The sequence below is a fragment of the Gymnodraco acuticeps genome, unplaced genomic scaffold (genome assembly GCF_902827175.1).
Source record: "Gymnodraco acuticeps unplaced genomic scaffold, fGymAcu1.1, whole genome shotgun sequence".
Classification (NCBI taxonomy): Eukaryota; Metazoa; Chordata; class Actinopteri; order Perciformes; family Bathydraconidae; genus Gymnodraco; species Gymnodraco acuticeps.
The window spans coordinates 189,921-216,081 of record NW_022992041.1 but is presented as its reverse complement, the minus strand read 5'-3'; the positions used below and the strand labels follow the sequence as shown (position 1 = coordinate 216,081).

At 39.3% G+C, this 26,161-nt stretch overlaps 2 protein-coding genes across 20 annotated transcripts in view; both read left to right on the top strand.

Annotated features, from left to right (window-relative positions):
• Positions 1-6,293, top strand: part of dst (dystonin) — a 106,161-nt gene extending 99,868 nt beyond the window's left edge. For 10 of the 19 annotated variants that reach the window (XM_034201877.1, XM_034201879.1, XM_034201889.1 and 7 more), the window contains 6 exons: positions 1,479-1,596; positions 2,232-2,345; positions 3,458-3,648; positions 3,855-3,965; positions 4,571-4,697; positions 5,229-6,293. In XM_034201877.1, the coding sequence (XP_034057768.1) occupies positions 1,479-1,596; positions 2,232-2,345; positions 3,458-3,648; positions 3,855-3,965; positions 4,571-4,697; positions 5,229-5,482 (915 nt within the window). In that variant the 3' untranslated portion in view covers positions 5,483-6,293. The remainder of the gene's footprint in view (positions 1-1,478; positions 1,597-2,231; positions 2,346-3,457; positions 3,649-3,854; positions 3,966-4,570; positions 4,698-5,228) is intronic. The other 9 variants (XM_034201888.1, XM_034201887.1, XM_034201881.1 and 6 more) reach the window with 4 other exon arrangements.
• A 3,253-nt stretch (positions 6,294-9,546) lies between these two features.
• Positions 9,547-22,700, top strand: zmp:0000000760 (collagen alpha-1(IX) chain). The gene is made up of 27 exons (XM_034201899.1): positions 9,547-9,760; positions 10,243-10,354; positions 11,470-11,593; positions 12,686-13,079; positions 13,168-13,245; positions 13,340-13,435; positions 13,515-13,568; positions 16,216-16,269; positions 16,362-16,415; positions 16,499-16,552; positions 16,704-16,757; positions 16,839-16,892; positions 16,974-17,027; positions 17,399-17,452; positions 17,546-17,590; positions 17,671-17,724; positions 17,808-17,861; positions 17,948-18,001; positions 18,133-18,204; positions 18,291-18,326; positions 18,607-18,651; positions 18,746-18,778; positions 19,323-19,469; positions 19,890-20,066; positions 20,703-20,793; positions 21,810-21,887; positions 22,176-22,700. Exons 2-27 carry the CDS (start codon positions 10,276-10,278, stop codon positions 22,379-22,381), a joined length of 2,295 nt encoding a protein of 764 aa, XP_034057790.1. The 5' UTR covers positions 9,547-9,760; positions 10,243-10,275; the 3' UTR covers positions 22,382-22,700.
• Positions 22,701-26,161: the final 3,461 nt, after the last annotated feature.

Genomic DNA, 26,161 nt, shown 5'->3' with positions numbered 1-26,161 from the left:
TACAAATCATAAAACGTTTTTACCAGTTGAAGAGACTTCATGAGTTAATAGGCACTTAGCGGAGCCTCATCAGTGTTTGGTCATGTCTGCGTGTCACTGTGATGGATTATTAGACGGAAATGATTTGAAACCATTCCTCATGTTTATCCCGTTGTGTCATTGGAGCTAGCTGCATTGGATCCGCATCCTTATCAGTGCATCCTGAGCTTTTGATTCGTAGCCTTAGAAAGTGCTGGATTGCGGGAGTTTGCTGTTTGTCTGCTTGATCATGGTGTGGAATTGTTTTTGACAGAAAGCATGCAGCTGTGATTGTGAATGATGTCTTTGTGCTAATGCTCATGGTCTCATCCAACTGGCGGACTTCTGTGTGTCATCTCATAAACCGCAAAGCATTCGCATCCATCACATGCTCATCTGTTCTTATGTTTGCTATTCGTGGTTGGTATGATGAAGGCAAATTATGATTCTCTAGTGCCTCCTGCTGGTGAAATAATGTGCCTTCAGTTAATGTTTTCTTCACAGGCTCGACCTGCAGTTCAGGCAGCAAACTGAAGCCATACACTGATTAAAACCACACATGTTGGAAAATAAAGCCACACATTCATTTTTACATTAATATATTCCACTGCTGTATTTATGGGAACCCAAGAAAACTTGAAGAAGAACAATTATTTTTTAGGTAATAGGCTTTGGGTTGACATTTAAAATGTATCAGTTAAGTGTTTTATTTACTATGCAGCATGTCAATACATTGCATAAGCTAACGTTCAATAAACTATAATCTGTGACGGATAACAGTGTAGAGCCTGACTGATACTAGCCTGAGTCTACTATTTCATAGAATAAATAATCATATGATGCAATAGTAAAAATATCAGTCCCCTAAACTTCACAAAAAACATGTAAATATGTGATGATGGTACTGTTTCTAAGTTACCAAAAGGACTCTTTACTTTACTTTTTTGTGTAACTTTGTGTCTTTATAGACCAAATTGTATACACAAATACCAATACAAAGCATCTGCTGCAGGCCAATATTAGCTAATAGTTTTGTCTCAACAATAAATGAGTGGCTCGGCATCAAATGAGGCTATGTGGGATGAATGCACTCATAAGGTATATTAGGAACAACACATTTGATCTCACACAACAGCACACTCGCTAGAAGAAAGCCAGTTGGATTGCCTTTTTGTGTCATTTGTGTCTTTGTGAATGAAAACTACAAATACTTGGGTCATAATCCTGTTTGTGTAAATCTGTGCAACATGGGAAGGAAATCAGTACTAAAGTGGACGAAAACTTTGATGATTGTTTGATTTTTCCCCGAAGATTTGAATTGAAGTTGTCACATTTGGTATTAATGTCATTCTCCAAACCAGTCTGGTTTTCGGGGTTGCACAGCTTTTCACCTGCAGTAAAGAGTGTTCATGCGGAGGTCAGCAATTTCACACTCCCCCTCTCTGCCCCCCCCCTCATAGTTTGGAGACTCTCAGCAGCTCCGGCTCGTAAGGATCTTACGCAGCACTGTGATGGTGCGTGTGGGAGGAGGCTGGATGGCTCTGGATGAGTTCCTGGTGAAGAACGACCCCTGTCGAGGTAAGTTCAACAGTTCCCAACAAAAAGCCACAACACAAAATACATGCATTAAATACTTAAAAGTGTACACATCAAATGTTGTCTCATGTATACTTCCGTAGTTAGTTACTCTTGATGAAGATCATGATTGTTATACTGTAAAGATTATTTTGTGAATTGTTCAGCAGATTGCAAAATGACAGCCCCAATGTGCGGTAAACTATAATTCATATTGATGTGAACTGATTTGAAATCATAAAAACGTTTTAGTGTGAGGATTACATACATACATTACCTTAGATTAAGACTTAAGTAACTAATTTTGATATTTTGATTTAGTGATATTCTTTTCCCCAAAATTACCAGATAAATATTATTAGGTTTTCATTATATAACTCAGGCTATAAAGACAGTCTTATTTGCTTGGTGTCTGATCCATCAAAAGCTTTGGAAAGCCTAATTTTCTATTTGAATATAAGTGGAAGAAGACTTTATGACTGTCTTTTCTTTTGTCTTTTTATATCAGTATGAAACGTCCTCTCTGAGCCCACGTCTTTTGCTCTATGTACTCTTTCTGCTATCTTCTGTATTAAGTATAAACCTCTGTATTTCCTGCTTAACCTTCCTCCTGCTGAACATGATATCATTTCTTCTAGTTCATCACCACGGGAGCAAAATGTTGCGCTCGGAGTCAAACTCTTCAATTACTCAGTCTCCTATAGGTTGGCAAATCTCACAATATCTCACCTTGCTCCATGAACCCACCAGTGGTATGTGTGTCTGCACATCCGAGTGTGTACTTCTTGTGTTGGGTATCGTGGTTGTTGTGTGAGCGCTCATCGTGAATGGCATTCTCATGAACTCACTATTAGCTGTCCTTCAGCTAGTTTTCATGCATGCAGTTGTTTTGTGTGAGTCACATCTCCATGGGAACTGAAGTGCCAAACAAGCTCTTTTGTCTCTCTGCATGTAGCGAGGGGCTCACAGCCGACCTTCTTTTGCACTTATCAGGTTTGCTTGACAATCAAACAAATAAACCTCATGAGAGACTCAACCGATGCTTATACTTTTAAATATAAAACTGGACTAATACCATCATTGGGGAAGAGGATGGAGTGGTCTCTACATAACACACAACAAAACTGGCCACAGTATTTATTTGACTTTACTTTGTTTGACAGTGGTGATTTAATCTGCATGTAAGACAGTTTGTTTTCAACACAACTGGGGCCAGCTCGGTTTGGTTCATTCGGTGTATTTATGTTTTCTTGGTTTTGTCATATTTATTTGGGCTTGTTTTTGGTGTCAGGGTGTTTGTGCAAACTTTAATTTGTTTAAATATTTGAACTATTTGCTTTGCAGTCCAAGCAAACAAGCATCTGTTTCTGGTTGAGAAACCAAATGTTTATTGTAGTACTGCAGCAGTATGGATGAGATGTGAAAGAGCATGAGTCTTGTGTTTTCATCATTTATTCAGTTTTTGGATTCCATATTTAGTTTGAATTCATTTTAACACTTTATTTTATATATGTCCCTTATCATTTCCCAGTAATTTGGTAATTTGGACATTCCTATTCTATTCTAATTCCTAGCGTAGCCTACAAAGAATAGTAGTTGGAAAATTACGTGTTGTGATTTTATTTCCACGGCAAGAATATATCTGAACGTACAGATTTAAAAACAATTCATAATACAAATTATAATAGTAGATGAATATTGGTTTGGGTGTAAATGCAGCAGTTCTTGCAAGAAATGTATGCAATTATCAGTGAAACTAGGGACCTAAAGTAGAAAATAAAGTGTTATCTCACTCATCATCAACTCTCACAACAATCAATGTTAATATTGTGCAGTCCGGCTAACCTGGAATGTCCTTTCTTAGCTAAAGGCAGAACCAACATGGAGCTGCGAGAGAAGTTCATCCTGCCGGAGGGAACCACTCAGGTGATGGCGAGCTTCCGCTATCGAGGCCGGAAGTCTCGGCCATCGTCCAGAGCAGCGTCCCCCAACAGATCCTGCTCCAGCCAGAGCTGTGCGGTCCCCCCCTGCCCAGCGGTGGCCAGCACACCCAAGGTGAGAGACCCCGCTACGCAGGTATCTAGTTTCTGTCACTCTCTTGGTTGATCACTCAATCATGATTTCCCTCTCATTTATTCCTTTATTTTACATTATTTGATCACATTTCTTACTTATTTTTGTGTTTCTTCCATCTGGTGTTTCTCATCGTTTTTGATTTGTGATTCCATGTCTGTGTTTTTTGATTTGCCATTGTTCCCCAGACTCCCCAACACATATCCCGCAATTATGATAAGCCCTGGCTTTCAAACAGCAAACCATCCTCTCCTCTTAAATCATCAGACTCCTTTGAGAGCCAAGGTTCATCCTCAGAGGTATAGTCATATACAGAACATGATGTGGGATGCTTCGCAGTCAGGACCCGACTGAAATCTACCACAATTATCAAATAAAGAGACAAGATATAAAGAAATATTGATTTATCAACATTTAAACAAGATAGAGCTCCTAGTTGGTGTATTTGCTAGTGGTTTACATTTCTGATTTAGATTTTCCAATGTATTCTGCATTTGAAACAATGACAGATCCTTTAGATGTTGGTTTAATGTGTTAGAGATTTCAGTTGGGTCTAAAAACATTTAAACTTATCTTATTACTAATTTGCTGATTATTTAATTATCGCCTGACAAAAACGTCGGTCTCATTTTAATGACAAGAATATGAACTTGAGATGTAATCTGAGCATGTGTGATTTTAATGACTTTCTAACTACATGTTTAACATATATTTCAAATACTAACTGCTTCAAATAGATCCTAGGTTGTTGCAAAAATAAGGAATGGGAATTATTTCAGCCAAATTTCAAACTAACTCAACAACATTTGTCATGTTTTCTTTTAACGTTTAAACACTGTCTCTACGTTGTGCAGTTATCTCTCTTTAAGAACAAGGGAAGTCATTAAAGTTCTTTCTTTTGCAGAGTACACCTGTTCAAGGCAGCAAATTGCGTCTTCCTGGGTATTTGTCAGGCAAAGGATTTCAGAGTGGTGAGGAGGGAACGCTCATCAACGCTGCTGTACTGAAAGCTCGAGGACAGACAATAGGTGGTGAGTAGAGAAAAACCTCAGCGACTCATCATATTTGAAGAAAATGTGTGGAAAACTCGCAGCAAGTGTTTCTGATTTTAAAGAGGGAAAACAATGTTGGCACTGATCAAGAACAACCCAATTTGATGTGTTTAAATAAAACATGTTGAGATTACAATAACCTCTTCAGGGACCGACGGAGTGGTTTCCAGTCTGTTGAAAATTACGAGTGAATCGTCTGAGGTGTTGCAAAAACTGCAAAGCGGTAAAAGACAAGATGTATTACTTAACCTGCAAGGAACGCTTCTTCGTAATGACTAGCTTGTTATCACTTCTGAAAAAACAAAAAGCAATTAGAGACAACCGTCATGGAATATTGAGTATGAATTGAAAACCCTCCAAAATGGCGAGACTAATTAAGCTATTAAATATGATTACTGTGAAAGTAGTACTAACAACATAATCTTCCAATAAAACCACCTGCCAGTGACAAACACTGATACCTTTGATTGTTCCGCAGCATTATTTATTGTCCTTGTTTTTATGATTTAGAGAGAAGAAATTCTAGCCGTCCTGGAAGTAAGGCTGGAAGCAGAGGGAGCAGTCGCAGAGGAAGTGACGCCTCTGACTTTGACATCTCAGACATCCAATCTGTGTGCTCAGACACGTCTGAGACAGTCGGTGACTCGACCCGAGGGACGCCTCGTTCTGCGTCCCATCAAAAAGGCGGGAAACCATCCAAGATCCCCACTCCTCAGAGAAGAACCACTCCCACGAGCAAACTGGCCAAGGGATCCAAGCGATAGTCAGTGGCCTTCAACCCAAACAACCCAGGAGCTAGTTGCATCCTAAACACGTAACGGACACTGGAGATAACTTAAAAGACTGCAAATGTGTTGAGTGTTATTTAAATTGCTGCGAAGATGTAAAATATTCTGTTGAGAGGTAATATGGTTTAATATGATGTGAGAATGGAATGTTAATGGCCTTGTGAATTTGTTTTTTAATGTATTTTATTTTTTGTGAAATATGTGAAATTGTTTTTATTGTATTTTTTATTTTATTAATGCAAAAACCTGTAGAGGTTTGATGAACACTAGAATATCTGGTAATGACTACGTTATACGGTTAGTTAACATTTCTAAACACACTAATGAAGGGCAACATGAGAGTTACTGAATGTACTGTAATTTATGTTTGCTGATGTTTGGAGTAGAAGGTGCATTATGGTACCATTTCAGGCACTGCAATTATTATTAAGTGCTATGATAAACTGCCAACATGCATTTAAAGGGCAATGCAATATATTACATAAACCCCAGTAAGCACTGCAGAAACCTTTGAAAAAACACTATTTAAGGCAAGTAGCAGAAACCTCATAATCATGAAGCTTTTAAGTCCTGTTTGTTTGTGAGCAGCTGCACTCCCTGTTTAGTTCGACCACTTCACAGCGGCTTGTGCGCTGACCTTGAAGAGGTGCCACTCCATGTAGACATTCTCTTGTGCATCCATGTCTATGTATGGTATATTTCGGTAGAGCTGAAATTGTCACTGTATCATTACTTTGTAATAAACCTGCTTGCAGAACGTCACCAGAGGCTGGTGTGGACCGAAGAATTCTCTCTGCTTCGCCTGTTTTAGCTCATTGTGTTAGCAATGCTAGCAGCAGCATTTTTTTGGTGTCACTAAAATGTCATAAGTATTGGATGGATTTCCAGGAATGTTCACACAGACAGTCATGGTTCCCAACGAATGAATCCTACTGTTTGGCACTGGTCCTGACACACATTACATTTTTTACATTACATGTCACTTGTTAGACGCTTTTATCCAAAGCGACTTACATACATTCAATACTGTGGGCAATTCCCACAGGAACAATTTGGGGTGAAGTGTCTTGTCACAGCGGGACACAGCGGAATGTTTGACTGCAGCGGGATTTGAACCAGTGCCCCCATGATCCGAAGATCAGCGAGCCACAACCTCCCACACAAACATCTTAACCATCAGATTGCGTTTGTTTGTACAGACATTGTTTGTCACCGAGGAGGAAACCTTCCTAATGCTAATTGTAACCCGCATTTTTCTATAGCGCCATCATCAGGTCTAAATTTGAATATACAGCAAAATAACTGATATATCATTACTTGGAATGTCAACAAGTCGGATCAAAATGTTATTTTTCTTCAATACTGGTTTATGACCTCAAAAAAACAAAGTTCAGCCTCACTGGTACTTGGTTTGAAAGCTGATAAGCAGAGGTGGGAGTAAGTCCTACATGTGCAAGTCATGAGCAAGTCTCAAGTCTTGACCTACAAGTATCAAGCAAGTCCCAAGTAACTGTGGTGAGAGTCAAGCAAGTCAAGTCATACGAAATTCTGATGAGCCCAGTTTCCGCATTTAAATCAGTTAAAAGACAGTGGTTATGAAAATGGATTCAACCCACACTATGATCTTCATTACATACACAGTTCATCATTTGAAATCTAATTTAGACCGATGACAATCATATTAGATTCATATTAACCCTAGAACTGCAGACAATATAGCTAGGACATTTTCCATTACACATATTTAATTTAAATGTATGTTAACACTAGAACCGCCAACAGCGTCAGCACCTACATAGATATAATTTTCAAATCATTTAATTTGTTCCTCTTCATAATTTCCTTATAAACTAAGGAGGACGATTTAAAACTCAGTTAATTGGGTTAATTTAGAAATTGCTTCAGTTTATCATCATAACAGATCAAAAAGTTCAGATTCATTTTACAATAAATCAAAGAATGATGCACTTCTACAAACAAAAACATAATTAAAACATTTAAACAAACTACTAAAAGTAGATGAACTACATTATTCAAAAGTAATAATACTAATAATACATTTTATTTTTAGGCGCCTTTCATGACACCCAAGGACACCGTACAAAGTGTACAGTAACTTCTGATAATAACACAGGGGAAATAAACGAGGCATCTATTTTCCGCTCTCTCTCTCCCTCTCCTGACAGCCCGTCAGTATCAGGGTAATAGGGGACGGGTGGCGCAGTGGTCTGTGCATCTGATCATCAGATCAAGGGGAGTGCTGGGGAAACCCGCTTCTGCCGCCACTGCGTCAGGCCGTTGTGTCCTTGGGCAAGACACCTCACCCGGATTTGCTCCTGTGTCTAATGTCCACAGTACATGTATGATATCAATGTGTACTTGTAAAAGCGCTTCGATGACTTCGAGGCGTGAAGATGGACGGTGTGGCGCAGTGCGCTGTGCAATGATCATCAGATCAAGGGGTGAAACTGCTGCGTCTGTAAAGCCGTTGTGTCCTTGGGCAAGACACTTCACCTGAACTTGCTCCTGTGGGTATTGTCCACAGTGGTGACCATTGCATGTATGATATGTGTAATGTGTATTTGTAAAGCGCTTTGAGCATCTGGAAAAGCGCTATAATAAATGTAAGGAATTATTATTATTAAGTCAAAATGAATCCCTTGGCGGTTCTAGTGTTAATTTACCGTTTTGTCTTCTCTTTGCAATGCTTAATCGATTTGAAACCAAGTCTAACGTAGTTTAAACTTAACGTTAACACAACACATGCACGCACCTTTCTCTGTGTTTTTTTTTGTAGTGACGACGAATGAAGTTGGATGTTGTGGTGGTCGTGTCACTGATCTTTATGCTGCAGACCCTGCATACCGCTGTTCTCTTCTTATTACCGTCATCGACCAAATAATCCTTGAATCCAAACTTCACTATTTTTGGAGTAAAGTTAGCCGCTGCCATGTTAACTGAGACTCCTGCCTACTAGTGCCTTCTAGTGGGTTGCCAGGTTTGCGCGCATGGCGCTATAATCACGTTTTTCGAAAAACCTAAACGTAATATCTCACTACAAAAACAAACGCAAATATTTAATTTTAAACAGTCAAGTCCTTTCAAGTCATCTATCTCAAGCTTAAGTCAAGTCTCAAGTCATGAATACAAAGTCAAAGTCAAGTATTTTATCAATGTTAGTCAAGCAAGTCTCAAATCAAAAAATATGCGACTCGAGTCAAGTCATGTGACTCGAGTCCCCACCTCTGCTGATAAGTGACGCATCTATGATGAATAAGATGATAAATATTAACATATCATTTGCAACAACATGTTGCTATTGTAACTGTGAGCATGTTAGCATACTAACGTTAGCATTTAGTCTCAGAGCTGCTAGCATGGCTGAAAACTCTCGTATCTCGCTTAGCTCTTGTCCCTTTCTTCCATGCTGCTAAATTAAAACACTTGAATACAACATGGTGCTTCAAGTATAAGAACATGGGAAGCTTTTAGACTTCTTGTTGCCATATAGTGAAACAGTTATCTCCTGTTTATTTGTTTTATACAGTTGTCATTTCCCACAGTCTCCCTACAGCCTGGTTGCTACTAGCAGCAGTGTGGAGGTTTACATCGAGGGTGTGGTCTGCTCAGGGTGGAATGTTTGCAGAGCATCTTGTGTTTGGCTGTGACATACTACATCTTTCTCTCATTGAGACTATGACGGTAAAACACTGTATTTTCAATGAACATACACTAAAACCGTGAGACTGTTTTAAAAGCAATTGTAGACTTATTTCACAAATGTCCAAATGTCCCCACAAAGTAGTAATTTACGTTAACTGTACCAGCGTAAGTGTAAAGAGACACAAATCCTCATAGTAAGAAACCCCCAAACTTTATTTTTTTAGAGTTGCATTGAATTGTTGAAGCAACATACTGCAATTTGCATACAACATACTGCAAGTTTCAAAAGCTACACTAAGGCTCTTGTATGATCAGCTGCATTACTTTAATGTGAGTGATGACTGTTTCCCGGACCTGCAGTGACAGTAGTTGTAACTGGCCTATGAGAAGAGACAGATCCCCTGGGGACCAAAGGTGGAGTGGAGCTCAGGGGTCAGGCTCCTCTGAGAGCCACAGCTTTTTCTCTGAATGGTCCTCCTGTTCAACCACACACAGGGCCGGGATGGATCTTTAGAGTGGGATACATCCTCACACCAGAAGCTGGAATAGACCCATCTGCAAGAGCCCTGGGACAATTTTGTTCAGGAATATGTGAGTAATGCATCCTTCTCTTAAACTGTTCTTTATTTGGGGTTTTTTCAAATCGTTTTTGATGTTAATTAGGGTTTCATATCTTGTTAAGTTAGAAATCTTAAGAATATCTATATAGTATTATCCAGATGTCTGTTATCTGGCAATAATGCTTTTCTCTAATGTGGTGAAACTAAAGAATGTTATTCAATAGAACTTATATTTGTTTACACAGATAGTCTTATCATTAAATTACCATACAACCTAAACTGTCAAAGACATTTTAAACAAATATTTAAGATGACCAAAAGGACAAATAAAACAGTTTTGATGTGATATACCAGGGGGTTTGGTATAGACATTTAAGTTTTATTTTATTTACTATTTCTTAATATTTAACATGTATGCCTTGAAATATAAAGTTTAAACAGTTTGAATTCCTGTCTTGTATTTAACAGCCTATTTTCATTTGGTAATTGATTCATTGTATTGCTGTACTGCAGGCACTTATAGCCCCTGACTTCATAAAAGACAGAATGCCAGCCTACAAAGAAATGCTGGTGTTTGCAGCACTCTCTGCCTTCCTGGGACTGACCCAATGTCAAAAGCTCCCAAGTAAGTTTTATATATTCTTCTTACCTATTTGAGATTTCCAACAAAATAACACAAACACTGGTTCATCACTTACATAATATGCTAGTTTCATATGGAACCATTTGTTATAATGGATATGCTGTTTCATTTTTCCTGTCGTAGAGATTTACAATCTCAGAAATGTATAATTTATGTTACAACATGTATCATAAAAAAACTTGTTGGGCATTAATCGCATAAATCACATACATTTTCTGTTGAGAGACTTTGGTTTTCCAGATTGAACACTGTATGTACCATGACCAGCAGATGTCAGTGTTTGTCAGTTCATGATCCATTGTTTGCCTTCACACCAGTATTGTATTTCCTTATGTGACACTGAGGGTCATCCTGGGTTAAGCTGTGTACATGAACCTTTGAAGCTCACTGTCTCATCTGAGTCTCACTTTCACTATAAATAAATTAGTAAACACAGGCCCTTTGTTTTACCTGAGGGGTCATACCCTGAGATAGAACAGTCAGAAATAGTATAAGCCGCACTAAGCAATAATAATAGTAGTTATTCCTTTTTAATGTAATCTGTTATCAATTTTAAGTGGACTTTGATAGGTCTTGATGGTCTAATGACTGAAATACATTATAATTACACAGTTTTAGAACAAAACGTGACACCTAAACGTTATAATTTGTCTCTCAAATACTCACACTAGAATACCTTGACAAGTCTGCACATTTTAGGTACGGATTCCTTTTGTACATGCTCTAAAGGAGCAGGTATCCGTTTTTCTTTCTAGAGTTAGTTTCTTCATGAGCCATGACATTTGTAATCAGATCACTTTACCTAATAGTTTTGACTTCACAGGAAACATCACAGCTTTGGTGATCTCATTCAAACTGTGTTTAGTATTCAGTAGCCAAACCCACACATGTAAGAAATAAACAGCCTTTTTCTGTTAATGGGTTTCATAAATGACCTCATTGGGGCTGTGAAGAGATGGCATTATTAATGGCATTGAGTAATGCAACTATTGAAACAATCCGTGATATCAGCACTGACGTATATTTTAGAAGCAGTCCAGCACCTTTGATGCTGAATCCCTTTGATGTCAAACTAAGCCTGCTGTTTGTGCTGTGAGGTTTTAATCTGCTGGAGGAGTTTCGTGTTCCCGAGTCGAGTGGAGTGAAGATAGTGGACGGATCTCAACCTGAGGCTACGGCTTACCGTGTCAACCCTGCCATCCACCTACGGAGGACTATAAGGTACAATCCCCCACAGCCTGAGCACAGTTCATTTAAATTAATCTGGAAAATGCACTTAACACAAGGGCTCGAAATAACAACTATTTTGGTCATTATAATTGTAGTATTTCTAGCATTCTATTAAATAAATTAACATACTCCTCTTATACAATGTAGAAACTTGAAACTTAATATGGACACCCGGATGCATCTATTGTATGCACTGACAATAAAGCTGATAAAAACGTATATATATATATATATATATATATATATATTAATAGTAATACTATGGTCAGAATATTCCTCACGTTTCTGTTGTAAAGCAGAAATAAACTATATACATTTAGACTTTCTCTGATAGTAAACCTAGTTTCTCTTTAATCTAATTTTAGATAAAAGCATTAGTGGTTGCCTGTAAAACATCACGTTAGCTACACATGGCACATTGGCTAGCTGACTGCCCTCACCTCAAGAGACGTTGCCACTATGCCTGCAGTCCATCATCACATAGGACCAACTAATTGATGATTTTATGTATTGCAAACTATTTTAATAATTGATTTGAATCAACTTAACTTTTGATGATCTTCTGCAGCGTTTCAACTGGCTACAGGGATAATAGTGAGGTGATGTAAGTGTACTCAAGTGTCTGTCAGTATCTTGAGACATCACTGCTTTGTGCAGACGTACAACAAAGCACAGCCATCAATGTTTCTACATGTCATGAAAATACAAACTTTTAAGCAAATGTGGAACAAAATACTATATTTTACTATGGTTCTCAGTTACTCTTTAGAGCTTTAGATTTTGTTTGCCTTTAGATCCTGATTTTTTACCCTTGGGTTAAGTGAACATATGCTTTACTCGAATTAAAGAAAGAAAGAATGTCAGTTTGCTAAATAGTCCATTATTAAAAAAAAGTTACAAAGAAATGTGTCACATGCTAAAGTGGAATTTGAAATCCAAGAAGCTCTGTTTCTACTTATTCATGTTCTTATTAAATAAAACCCAAATGTCCCTACAAAAGCCCTTCATTGGTGTTTTGCCCCTAAATGCTGCCTCAACTGGGTAATGGTACCCAGTTTTGTAAACCACACTCTTTTCCCACAGCGATGTGTATCCAGATGGACTTCCCTCCGACTACTCGGTCATTGCAACATTTAAGGTGACCAAGGACACGGCCAAGAAGTCCTGGGACCTGTGGCAGGTCAGCGACCCCGAGGGACGAGAGCAAGTCGGCCTGCGTTTCCAGGGGGATACGCGCTCTTTAGACTTCTTCTACACCAGCCCCCATGGGAGCCAGATGCTGAGGACCTTCAGTGGTGTGGAGAAGATTTTTGATGGCGAGTGGCACAAGTTGGCGCTGAGTGTGAAGGGCAGTTGGGTGAAGCTGCTGATGGACTGCGAAGAGGTCAGCGTGGAGTCCATCGATGAGCCGAGGCCAGTAATCCATCAAGGATACACTTCCATCGTGAAGCGCGCAGCAGGAGATCGCTCTGTCTCTGTACGTTCACAGTTTGGATTTATATATACATCTAAAGTAATATTTCAAAAACTTAACAACTTACCATATGATCCCTGTCTCTTTCCAGGTGGATCTCCAGCAGATGGAGGTGTCATGTGACCCAGAGAAGGCTTATTCAGAAGGCTGCTGCGAGCTCTCCAATGTGGTAGGTCTACTCTCATTCAACATGGTTTCATTCAGTCAGTTGGAGAAGTTTTTGTAGTTTGAATACAGTTTTCTCACCTTTCTGTCCATGGCAGTGTGGGGGTTACGCAGAGATCGGCCTAACAGCTGGAAGAGCGTCTTGCAAATGTATGCACGGACAACCCGGCATCCAGGGATCTCCAGGGCCAAAGGTTAATGTGCCTTTACAGTGAGATTTACTGATAGGACAAGTTCAATCTTTGTTGACATATTTTTTGTATTCTTTTACAGGGTCACATAGGTCTTCTAGGAAAAGCCGGAGACCAAGGAAGACATGGAAACTGGGTAAATACATTTACAATATGTCTCTCAGTGGATCAAATATCAACCCCGGTGTAACACTGGATAAATGATGTTTACTCAGTAGAATCTTTAGCACCCACTTCCTCTTGCTGTACAATGAAGAGTTAAAATAAATTGTGGGAGAGTGACATTGTAAAACTTTTATTCTTGAGACAGCAGCGAATCTGTGGAAAATGGCAATGGAAGTACAACTGAGACAGGACAGGATGGAAACAGATCTGGAAGCAGAAGCGCTTAGCGATAGTAAACATAGAAGCTATCATAGTTTTAAAACTAATATCTGCTTTGCAGAAGGTTCAGGAGGAAGCCAATCTAAACACTAACCAATACGGATGTAACAATACATTTGCTTTTGCCGTTCTGAAATAGCTATTTGCATCTTAAAACACAGGCTCGGGCTGTTTAGAATATAGGATTTAACTCAAACTGGCCTGAGATCACAGGATTTCTAATGGTTTTGCTTTTCCATTTGAAAAGAAACACACAGCCAAATGTAGTGAATCCCACACACAGTAAAACCAAGCAATTGAGCAATAACCCAACCCTCCAAGTGTTGGTAATGAATACCATTAGTATGCTTTACTGTTGGGTGAAATTTGTCTGGATAAGGCAAATTAATTCCCCACAGGAAGACCAAATTGTGAAAGGGAAGAGATGTTTAAGAAAATTATAATGAAGACGGTTTTCTCCTGCAGTTACACATGCATCGATGAATGAACAAATACACTCACATTTGTAAACTTCAGGGAGCCGCAGACGTGATTATTTCCACTTAAGATGACTTGTTAATCTCTTTCATGGTTAGCGGTCAGTGTTGTGTTGAAACAGATCTGAGAGTCTTTTTAAAACAGTCTAGAGAACATGTGTTTTATTTTTTATTCGTGTGTGATCGTTTGGCATTTAACATGTCCGTTGCACTCAAAGAAATCCCCCATGCTGCCTAAGCACATGCACGCCTCCAGACCCACGCACATTCAAAGCACATTTCCAGAGCTCTGTACATGCTAGGCTACACATTTGTGTCCTGAGTTGCAGCTGTAGCTCATCTGGGAGTAAACATCTGTCTTCTGTAACTCGTTAGAGTTTTGACCTCCTGCCAGCTTGTGAATCACAGAGCCCCAACATGTTTATCTCCTCCCTTGCTGGCATTCAAGGAGGGCATTTCCTGGCACGGATTTAAAAAACTGTCCATCTTAGGTGTTGGGTGGTCCTTTGCTTGTCCGAGCTATAACGCCTTCGAAACGTTGTAAAGTTCACGGTCATGCCTCTCGCCCTACTGTCGGCCATGCCTGAGGTTACCCTTTGCCCAGCTGACTGGGCTGGTGAGGTGGGCAAATAAACTGACAACACAAAGGCATCCTGGAGCTTGTTTGATCTGTTTGTTGACTCAGTGAAATACAGCCAAATGGAAAACATTTGTTCTTCTACTACTAAGGAAGTCAGCATCTGTCCAAACCATTCTGGTCCATTTTGTTGTATATATGACTCATGTTTCCTAGATCCTGCTAAACATGCTTTTGTGTATTGCCATTAATATTTACGTGCATGAAACTTGTAGTAGTTTCAGATTTAAAACTTCACTTCCTTACTACAGTTCACGTTATAGGAATAGTTTTTTAAGAGATATCATTGTTTTTTCACAAAGTAAGATGATTGATACAACTCTATGCTACAGCCAGGAGATAGTAAGCTTAGCAGAGATAGACAGCTAGCTATGTTCACTCTGGTTTGGTACAAATTAAACAAACACAAAATGTAAATAAAGGTCCAGAGTGTAGGATGTAGGCGGATTTATTGAAGTAAATAGAATAAAGTGTTCATAATCATGTTGTCATCAGTATATTATGGCCTGAAACTAAGAATCCTTGCGGTTTCGTTAGCTTAGAATGAGCCCTTGATATCAACATAGGATCTGGAGTTGACCGTGTTGCACTGAGCTTAATGCCGCCTGGCTGTAGCTAAATAATTTAATTAATTAATACTTTGAGCAATTTGCGCTTCGTTTTTTAGAATATTGATGACCCTCTCATAACTGTCTGTTAAATATAAAACTACAGACAAAAGCTGGTCTGCTTAGGTTAGTAGAAATACCGGGAACAAGGGAAAGGCCCCTGTCCAAAGCCAGAAATAAGACAATGGCTTTAAAGCATACAAATGAACACTTTTATAACTCCCTTTGTTTATTGTGGTTTTGTTAAACATGGCATTACTGTTTCTTGCCCAGGCACAATGACTTCCTGCAGTCTTGTTACCTTTAAATATGTAATGTTAGACGCCTGGTGTGTTGCATGTTGATTTGTGAGCTTTAGGTGCTGGTAGGCAGATTTAGTTTACTTTTAACTGAACCAGATAAACCGTTCCCCCTGCTTCCAGTCTTCATGCTAAAGTATACAAGCATCACACATGAAAGCTTTGCTCAATTTGGTCACTGTCTGTCTAGCCACAATGTCTGCATACAAATCAAAGCTAACCGAGTGTTTAACCGTCATGTCTAAACAGTTTTTCTGTCTGAGTCCAAAGTTGAATCTCCCACAAGTCATTATTGCCTTTCTCTCTTGAACCAGCCGCCAAAATGTGTATTTTATGCTGTATTTATCAAGCTTTTGATTGACTCAAACTTGTTTTGCAGGGGATCCGGGGCAACACAGGAGATTATGGTAACATTGGCGACACAGGCCTAAAGGTGAGATCTGACTTTAATATCCCCCTATAAGGGTTACACTTTGGTTTGGCTTGTTATCAAACGCTTTAATGAAACCTCACACGTCTCCTCAGGGTGAAGAAGGAATCAAAGGGGAAAAAGGAATGAGAGGACTCTGGGGCCAAGTGGTAATTTATCACACTGAGATGTATTATGTTATTAAATCCTCAAATGATACAAATGGTGTATTAATGACATGTTGTGTTTACAGGGAGACAGAGGATCTAAAGGGCTGACAGGATTACAAGGGGCAGGGGGTTTCAAGGTAAACTCCTGGCTGGGTTTAAGCTTTAATTAAATGTCTAATTAGGCAGCTAATGAGGTTACAGACTTTTTATTAGATTTATTTGCAGTTTGCTGTCCAATGTTACAACTTTATAGACAACTGTTAATGTCATTATTGTGACTAATTAAAGGGAGTGCGTGGACCACCTGGAGGCCTCGGAGAGACTGGAAAACTGGGAGAAGTTGTGAGTTAACCCTTCATACACAGTGGTAAGCCCTATTATAATTGAATTATTTGTATCTCTAACACTTTGGCCTCCTTAAAGGGTGCTAAAGGCGGGATAGGATATGAAGGCATTCCCGGGTTTCAAGGAGTAAAGGTATTTTTATTTTCTTCCTTTCAATGTCTTGTTTTTAATATAAACATTGTGATTTAATCCCAATATGTATTTATTTTTCAGGGAGAAAGAGGGAAGACTGGTGTGTTAGGCCGTGCTGGACCCAGAGGAAAGCAGGTGGGTTGTTGTGTGGGATCCCCTGTCCCAAAGTCCATAATGAGCTCTTAATTCTTGTCCACCTTCAAAACTCCCATGTGAAGCACTGAGAGCCAGAAAATCTGTTTTAATGTGGTTTAACTCTGGAATCAAACTCTGTTTTTGGCTTATGTGCCGTCTCCATAAACAACATTAGTACATGTGGTAGGATTTTGGCTGAGAACGTGAACTGTATCAACATAAACTGGTGATTCACTGAATAAAGAGACTCAAACACAATGCTAACCTACTCTATTGTATATGAAAGAAGGCTCCATGGTTCACCGTGTTTATAGCTGACAGAAATGTGTTGCATATATTATAATGTATTACTTATGCTGATGGTTTGACAGGGCATTCTGGGAGATCCTGGAGAGAGGCAAACTGCTGGACAGAAGGGGAAGCCTGTATGTATTACATTAAACAAAGACAATGTGTCCATTTACAGCAGTACGGTTTTTGTTTTGAAATGTAATGGATGTTTTCTGTCTGAACACTAGGGGGTCACTGGTCCTGGGGGCAGAGCTGGCACCCTCGGACCAAAGGTACTGCTGACACACCTGAGAGCTCAATTACCCTCCATAAATCATGTGTCTGTTCTATAATAATCGTATTGTTTCACTAGGGCATTCTTGGAGACCCAGGCTTGCCAGGCAGAGAGGGTGATTTAGGAATAGAGGTATTATATTCTCCTAAAAATGATGTCTTGATGATAAAGTTAATTGGAAGTGCACTCGTGGTAATGTCATTCATCCCTGACAGGCTTACCAAGGACCACAAGGTCAGAATGGAAAAGTTGGGCGCATTGGAACAAAGGTAACTCGCCAATCTTGTTTGTTTGTCTGAAGATATGTTAAATTGTGTTTTTTCTGGGCATGTTCATTCATTTGTGATTTTTACAGGGAGAGAGAGGTGCCCTTGGGCCTGCAGGAGAAATGGGTCCCCAAGGCCGAACTGTAAGTCGTTTTTTCAGAAGATAAACACATAATACATGTTCTTATACGTAAAGTAGTTTACCATTCTAAAGGAAAACACCAAAGACTAAAGCAGTCCCTTAGGTCGGTTTAATGAATGTTTTATTCTCGAGGGCCCAAGAGGTTACAAGGGTTCTGCAGGGAAGCCAGGAAGACCCGGATTTATCGGCCCACCGGGACCTGTTGTAAGTGCTCCACAAGAATTTTCTGAAATCTCCCAAACAGTAGTTCATTTTCCTCCATGCCATTAAACCATGTTGTCTCTTTGCAGGGACACATTGGTGTGTCTGGAAAACAAGGATCCAAGGTAAATACATCTTCAGCCATTATAGATACAAAAAATTACGCTAACAACACCTTCTAATGCCTATCTGTATATGTTTTAAACTGGAGTATTCTGATTTAAATTGAATAATTTCTGATTTAAATTGAATAATTTCTGATTTAAAGCGTTACTGTGTGGATTTAAAAGATGCTATATTTTACCAAGTATTAACTATCCATCTGGTCATGCAGTGAACACCTGTGAAGTTCTGATACATCAAATATTTGCAAGCTTTTTCATATTTTTCATTTGCTTTGTTCAGGGTAACACGGGAATCCAGGGAATCCAAGGAGTAAAAGGTGCACAGGTACGGACTCAAATGTTTCATCCTCTCTCATCATCATCATCACATTTTTTGGCAACCATTACAATTAACATAAATGTTTCTTCTTCTTTGTTAGGCGGAGAAAGGAGTTAAGGGCCCAAAAGGAAAGGTGAGTTGTGATTCCGTTGTCAAGCTTCTTTGAGAAATATCATGTTTCTGTTTGCAAACTGAAAAGTCTAAAAACTACTAACTACTTAGTCTACCAACTCTGTTATTTACCTAGTTTTTATTTATTTGGATCAATGCTCTTCAGTTCAGTTTCTGTTCACAAAAAGTTAAAAGACAAGTACAATCATAAGACATAATGTATATGAGAAAGGACACTCTGATAAGCTACCTAGATATTAGGGTCCCAGACAGATATCATTTAATATATGTTAGCGCACACATTGTTTTGATTTGAATGTACAAAATGGCAAATAATAACCAAAACCCTAAAAATATGTATTTATGTGTATAACCATTAGTTTAAAATTGTCCCAAAACATGAATTCCATCAGTTGAAACCTTTGTTAAATAGTGCAGATAAAAAAACAAAAGAGACAAATGTCAAATAACAGTACAACTCAATGGATTTTTTCAAACTAGTTTAAAAGTCAGAGGTTTGCTGAACTCATTTGTCATTGTCATGCTGACGGATGCACTGCCTGTAGGTTGGAGACAGGGGGGGGCCGGGTCTTCAGGGGGGACGGGGGAAGCGCGGCCCCGTCGGCCCATCTGGACGTGCAGGTCCTGTCGGAGTCAAGGGGGTTCGAGGTGAAGGAGGACTTGATGGCTTCCAGGGTCCCCGGGGTCCACCCGTAAGTAAACTACAAGCTTCTGAATCTGATTTTTGGTTCCTGATACCACACACATTACAGAGCTATAGTATTGCAGTACTACTCTTGAGCCTGTACTATATTAGGCAATCCATGTATCTTTAAATGATGGCACAGAAACAGCAGCAGTTACACAGACTGGCACACAAACAGTATTTTGTGTCAAAAACACATTTAAGAGTTTCACATTAGCCCCTAGTAATAAGTGACTCGCAGCATGGGTTTCATTAAGTGTGGCTATAAATCCATAATGAGCCTAAGGAAATATTATAGGCTTAATTTCTTCATTGCATTTCCTCTGTGAGGCAGTCACTGCTTCAGCATGCCTGTCCCGTAATATTCCTCATATTACATGTCCCCCAGTTGGGTCCCTTCCAGTGATCATTATAATTCTTCACACAGGGCCCGACCCTCTCAGCTCAACACGTCATCGAGGTTTGTAAGAAAGTGGTCCTGGTGCAGATGTCCACCTTTGCCAACTCAGTGAAGAGGACGTGTGCTGCGGTTTGTCCTCTGTATGGGGACGTCCCCATGGGTGCCCCTGGTCCCACCGGACAGAAAGGACCCCCTGGACCTAATGTGAGTTTTACAATTGTTCATAAATTGACACAAAGTCATTGCTGTTAGTGTTTCTCCCTCATTACGCCGGAGCCCAGTACATTCTCTGTACATTGTTTAATTTGTTCTACCCTGGCTGAATAAAATGCACATTGCAAGGGTCTGGACTGGACTTAGAAGCTGAAGTATTTGGCAAAAACGATTTTCCACGTCTCCATGAGGACAAATAAGGAGTTACAGACTAGACACTTGGTCTGTGTTGAATGGTTTTTGGAGAGTAGCAAGGCTGTCGTTGGATTGGAAGGCCTTTTCCACATTATAATAGTGTTGAACCGATTCATGTTCCACAACTTCTTTAATCAAAATGCCTCTCAGGCTGATAAATGTTCTTGAGGCCGTGACTTTAAATATTTCATTTTATTACATTATGGCCTGTAAGCCTCATGTTGTGGCGTTTAATGCCAAACAAGGAACAGTGATCTATCACTACTGTACGAGGTTTTCCCAACAAAGTATTATATAATCATTCAAATAAATCTCTTGATGTTTTAGCTGGTTAGAGGTAGCGGAACCTTGATTCAGGAAAACATTGCAAGGTTTTCACTGAAAACACATAAAAATATTAATGGGGTATTTTCATATTTATGACGTTGTCAGGGTGACCCTGGTAATGACGGTGTTGACGGAGAACTGGGTCTGCCGGGATTCTACGGAGAGGCCGGGGATCTTGGCCGAAAAGCAGAAACAGGTGTGAAAATTGTTTTCAAACATTATTTATGAATATGTTGAACACCAAAGCTATAATTCACCAGTTTTAGCAAGATCTACTGTAGCAGAAGAAAAATAATTCACATCCTTTACGCCAACAATAATTGATTTTTTGGACCACTAAGAGGCAAGACAACAAGCTGTAACATAAAACATATCATCTTATTCATCGAGCAACTGTTGTTTATTTCGCATCATGCAGACAGTTACTGAAATTACTATTTATTTGGAGTTGTTTTTTTGGCTACCTGATAAGTCTTTTTCAACTTTAACTATTTACTATTAAGCAAATTCAACTCTATGTCCACCAGCTAGTTGCAGTGAAGCAAACAAGTGAGTTAAAAGCGGCAGAGAATAATTATCGGTGGGTTTGTCTCTATGAAGTCTATTGATCTATTGTTAATACATTTATATATGTACAGTACAAATTCGTATTTTGTCCCATCCCTTATTGAGTGATGCAGGTTACAGTAAGTAAAAGTCCGGCATTTATAAATAAATGTAGTGTAGCAATAAAAAAGTTCAATATTTCCCTCTGAAATGCAGTAAAGTAGAGTCCTTGTCAAGGACATTTAATTCAAGGCCTTTTTAAAATTGCATGTTAGTACAGTAATGACTAAATGTGCTTCTTTTTACTTTTTCCACCACTGGAAAAAACTCGCTACCTTTCATCATGGACCGCACTGTACCAATTCAATAGTGTAAAACTAGTCTCGGCTAACGTGCACATGCTCAGCTCTAATTCAGAGTTAGAGGCCTGAGCATGATGTCACACTCGTGCCACATTCACTTGCCAATTCGATGTAATCAAAGAATATTTACTAGGTGTTTAAATGTTTATTTAACAATGATCTCAGTAACACATAAGGTCTTTAATCAACATGTATGCTGTGTATTTAGGTGGCGCTCCGTCCTACAAGAATGGCATTTTGACCCGTCTGCTGTCTAGACCAATGTGTGTGTGTGATCGTGTGTGTGTCTGTGTCTGGCTTGCAGGTGACAGAGGAGAGCAAGGTGATAAAGGACCCAAGGGTTACGGCCTGCCCGGATACTTTGGAGACCAGGGACCAAAGGGTAAATGACTCTTCCAGTACTTAATAATGTTCGGTTAAGATGAGAATTTAATAGATGTTCACATCTAGGCCTGTGCGTAGTTTTACAAACTATATTCAGCTGAGTCAGTGCTTTGAATCCCAGGAAAGGGTAGAGGAGATATGTTACTGTCAGAGAGGTGTGATATTTGCCAAAAAAGAAAAAGAATATCTGTGTAAATGCTCTCTTGCCTGTGAAATAGTCTTAGTCAGCTAAGTGAGTAGACAGAGAGGCCTTGAAGACTAAACAGCCATTTTTCCTCGAATACAGGTCAGCGTGGACGTACCGGCAGAGCCTTTAACGGGCAGCCAGGACAGCAGGGGGAGAGGGGCCACGGGGGCCGGCCGGGCCTCAGGGGCCACGCAGGTCTCAGAGGAGCTCCAGGAGCTTGTCTCACCTCTGGGTGTGCTGCTGAGTCTAACTCCAACAGAGAGACACCTCGACCTGCGGCGCGGAGGCTGAGGAATCGCCAGTAGAGAAAACAAGATGCTATGTGGATAATGAGAACATTGATCTTAAAGAAGGGAAAAATGCTAGATTGTTTTTGTTAATATTTGTTCAAATCTATTGAAATGTTCATGTAAATATGAATCCCAAACTGAAACTGAACTTCTGGGAGCAGTTTGATCTATAAGGTTACTACAAGGAACAACACAAGGAGAGTGGTAACAAATTATTATATTATTAAATATTTGTATAAAAAGGCCGTCTTCATTGATAGTTTTATTTAAATTTATTTCACAAGTCTGAGTTGTCTTTAAACATCTGTTCTTTATAATAAAAATCCAAAAATGAGACCGAAGTTTTTTAACCAATTGTGTGAGAGACTTATTCATGTTCATGATCGCAGATGTTTATTTCCCAATAAATGAGAGCTAGTGTAAATACTGGAGCAAAACAACAACAACACTTTGGAGGAAAGTGCAGCTCAGGGTTTAGTTAACAACATCATTTGGATATAACAAAGTGCACATGCTGTTTCTATAAAGTCATCGTAATTTTGGATACAAATGTAAAACAGACATCAGTGCAAAAATAACATTCACAGTCATTGCTTTTGTAATTAATTTAAAACTGAAAAATGACCCTTAATTTTAAAATTGTATCCATTCAGTACGATATAATTGCTAAAAGAATGTCAGTACATTTTTAGTTGATCAGAATAAAAGCCATAAGTTTGCGCGGTCTTGGAAGATGTACAAACACGAAGTAAGCAACTTTAATTTTATTAAATGTAGGTCCATCTTGGAAGACATTATCAAGATTATTTTATGGTTTTCTTGCGTGGGACTGTAAGTATACCCCTTTCCATGTTTGGGCCAAGATCCCGTCATTTTGACTTTAAGGATGCTGTAACCAAACCTGGGAATATCTTTTTGAATTTCACAAAGCTAGAATTTGTTCAGCGTTTCCACAAATGCACTTTAGTAAATGCTCCCTGTAATGATTTCTGGTTACAATATGAATAGTTTCAAACTTAATTCAGGGATTCAAAATGTAGTTCAGCTGCCAACAGATAATTTAATCATCCATAACGTGTGCCTTCTCGGTTAAAAGACGATGCGAGGAGAACAAACAGTGAAGTTTCCCTCATGGTGGCTCAGCACATACTGTTGAAGCGCTGATGCTTCACAGCAACACAGAGATGGTGTGACTCCTGGCCTGTGTGCAGTTTCCAGCTGAATAACCTGCAGGTCAAGAGGAACTCTTAATGGCTTGAGTTAAGTCTGTCTGTATCAGCATTGTAATGGACCACCCCCCCACTTCCCTACTTTGTGTTCAATGTATCCTGGGTGATAAAAGATTTAGTGAGGTGAGAAAAAGCCATGATTGTGTGTTTTCCACAGCTTAATCTGATGAAGAATTATATCTAAAAGTGAAACTCTGCGTGTGACTCCGTGTCTTTCCTGGCTCCCATGTTCTTCCTCTGAAGGCCCAGCGACCATAGATCGTCATCCCTGATCCCCTCGGCGACGGCAGCATCATGTGTGCCATGCTGCTCTGTCATGGAAACTATTACTAATCCACGGTTATCCTCTGATTTTTCTCTCTGGGCTCAACCACTTGCTTCAGACTGCAGGCTCACTATTTATCTTTGTGGCAAACCATGCAAGTGATCAAGATAAATGCGGCTTAATGCATGTGAGCTGATTAAAACAACCCAGGACCATTGAGCTTCAAAGTGATGGCACTGAAACAGATGTTATTAGAGAGATACGTTTTATGCTGTCCACAGGCAGATTTGAAAGAATGTTGACCAACTGCCACACACTGTATATGTTAGTGAATGTAAGTCATAAGCAAAATGTGTTATTGTGTTATGTAGAAGTGAGTGAGCAAAGCCAGAGCACTTGTGTTGTTAGGCCAAATGCAGTTTTCATTAAATATCCTCCTGCCACCACGTCTTTTAATATGTTGGCAAAATGAGATGCTGCTCGGTGGCTGGACAACATTAACTTTGTATTTGGTCAATTGTATTCCTTTAATTTGACATAACATATTCCCATGTATTCATACTATTAGTATTTATTTCACGTACTTTACTCTGTTCAGCTTTGTAAAAGACATCAAAAAGGATGTATCTTTTGGTTTATAAATGTTAAACATTCTGGGGATTAGAAAATGGTTTGTCGTGATTATGTGGAAATAAGATAAAAATGCAGAGCAAAGATCTGTTGAATGGCCTTTATTCCTTTTGTATGAGACTGTGGGGGCATATAATGGGAGCAGTCAATAATGTGAAGCGCCAAATAGAAAAGGCTTTTAACTGAGGATTTTTCCACACAGTGGCCCAAAGGCAAATTTGTTATCCAAAAGAAGTTGTAAAAGGAGTCCTCAGTTTTGTGGAATCCTGGCAACATTTAAAGCTCTTTAACAACATGTCTCTGAACAGGGGTCAGTATGTTTGTACAGATTTGTACCATGTGAGACAACCCTATAAATGTGCACATTTTACATCAATTGCATTGCTCTTTTTACCACAAGATACAAGCACATGTTTTATACACTTCTCACATAAAAAAGCATGTGGGGTCGGGAACCCAAGGTCAAAATATATACCTACGAGGTCGCTGATTCTGTATGTGTGAGTATGCCTTCTAATAAGGTAAACAAAACATTGGGGAGCACTGCTGTAGATCACAAAGTCCAGAAGGGACAGCACAAAAAGAGGGAACATTTTTGAGGCCACATTTGTGCTTGTCATGATGTTGTGTACATTGAAAGTACATTGAGGTCACGGCCCTGTTAGGATATGATTGCGCAAGATGATTATAGCTTTTTTTGTTTTGATTAACTCGCACCCCAACACGAAATGTAATTACTTCATTCATGGAAAGTTCTAAATATGCAAGTTTCAGATTGACTTTACTGGCATAAACTGTTGAAATTATACTTTGGAAATTCTTTTTTTAATTACATCAGATATGCTGCCATTTTTTTTAGGTGCAATTCAGAGTACGTCAATTATTACAATATGTCCTGTTCTAATGCAAAGGGCCTAATCCAGCCAAACATATGTATTATTTAAACTTGAGCTCAAAGCTAAATGTAACCATTGTCACATGTACAGATATGACCACCGTCCACAATCATATTGATCATTGTGAAGACCTCAAGACTTTTGAAGTGGCTTCTTGGGAGGAAAATAAGCACAACGGTTTTTCTGCCCGGGGATTTCCTTCATGCTGGTTACAAACCAGAGAACAGTACGTAGATACAGAAGATTAGTCAGCATTGGAAAGTCTACTCTCACCAGCAGATCGGCCACTCCCCGGCTCCAAACAGCATCACAGTATTTTCCTGTGTGATCCACCAGAGTGTGCTGAGGCTCAGGGTCAACAAGGCCGACATCAGAAAACCTGCACCGCTCAGCACGAGAAGATGATCTATCTTTAACGTGAGTATTCACTTGTTTGCAATCAAAAGGAAAGTACAAGTACCTCAAAATCATATTGAAATAGTGTGCTCCCATAACAATGATACAAAAAGAATGAATTATGTATCGGTTGAAACGTGTTGTCCAACCAAGTGGCTTCAATAAAAGATGTTGTCATGCTGCATTGTGCAATACAGCCTGTAGTGCTGTACAGACCATGTTCAGCACAATACTAGGCTTTTCAGAGCCTTTGAGTGATACTGCAAACACCGAGGTTATTCTGAGTTGATGCAGAGCAGGCTGCCACTGAGCACAAACATGATCAAACTTGTTAAGAGAGGATCAAACTGAGATCTGCCTGCTCTACAGACTCAGCTCC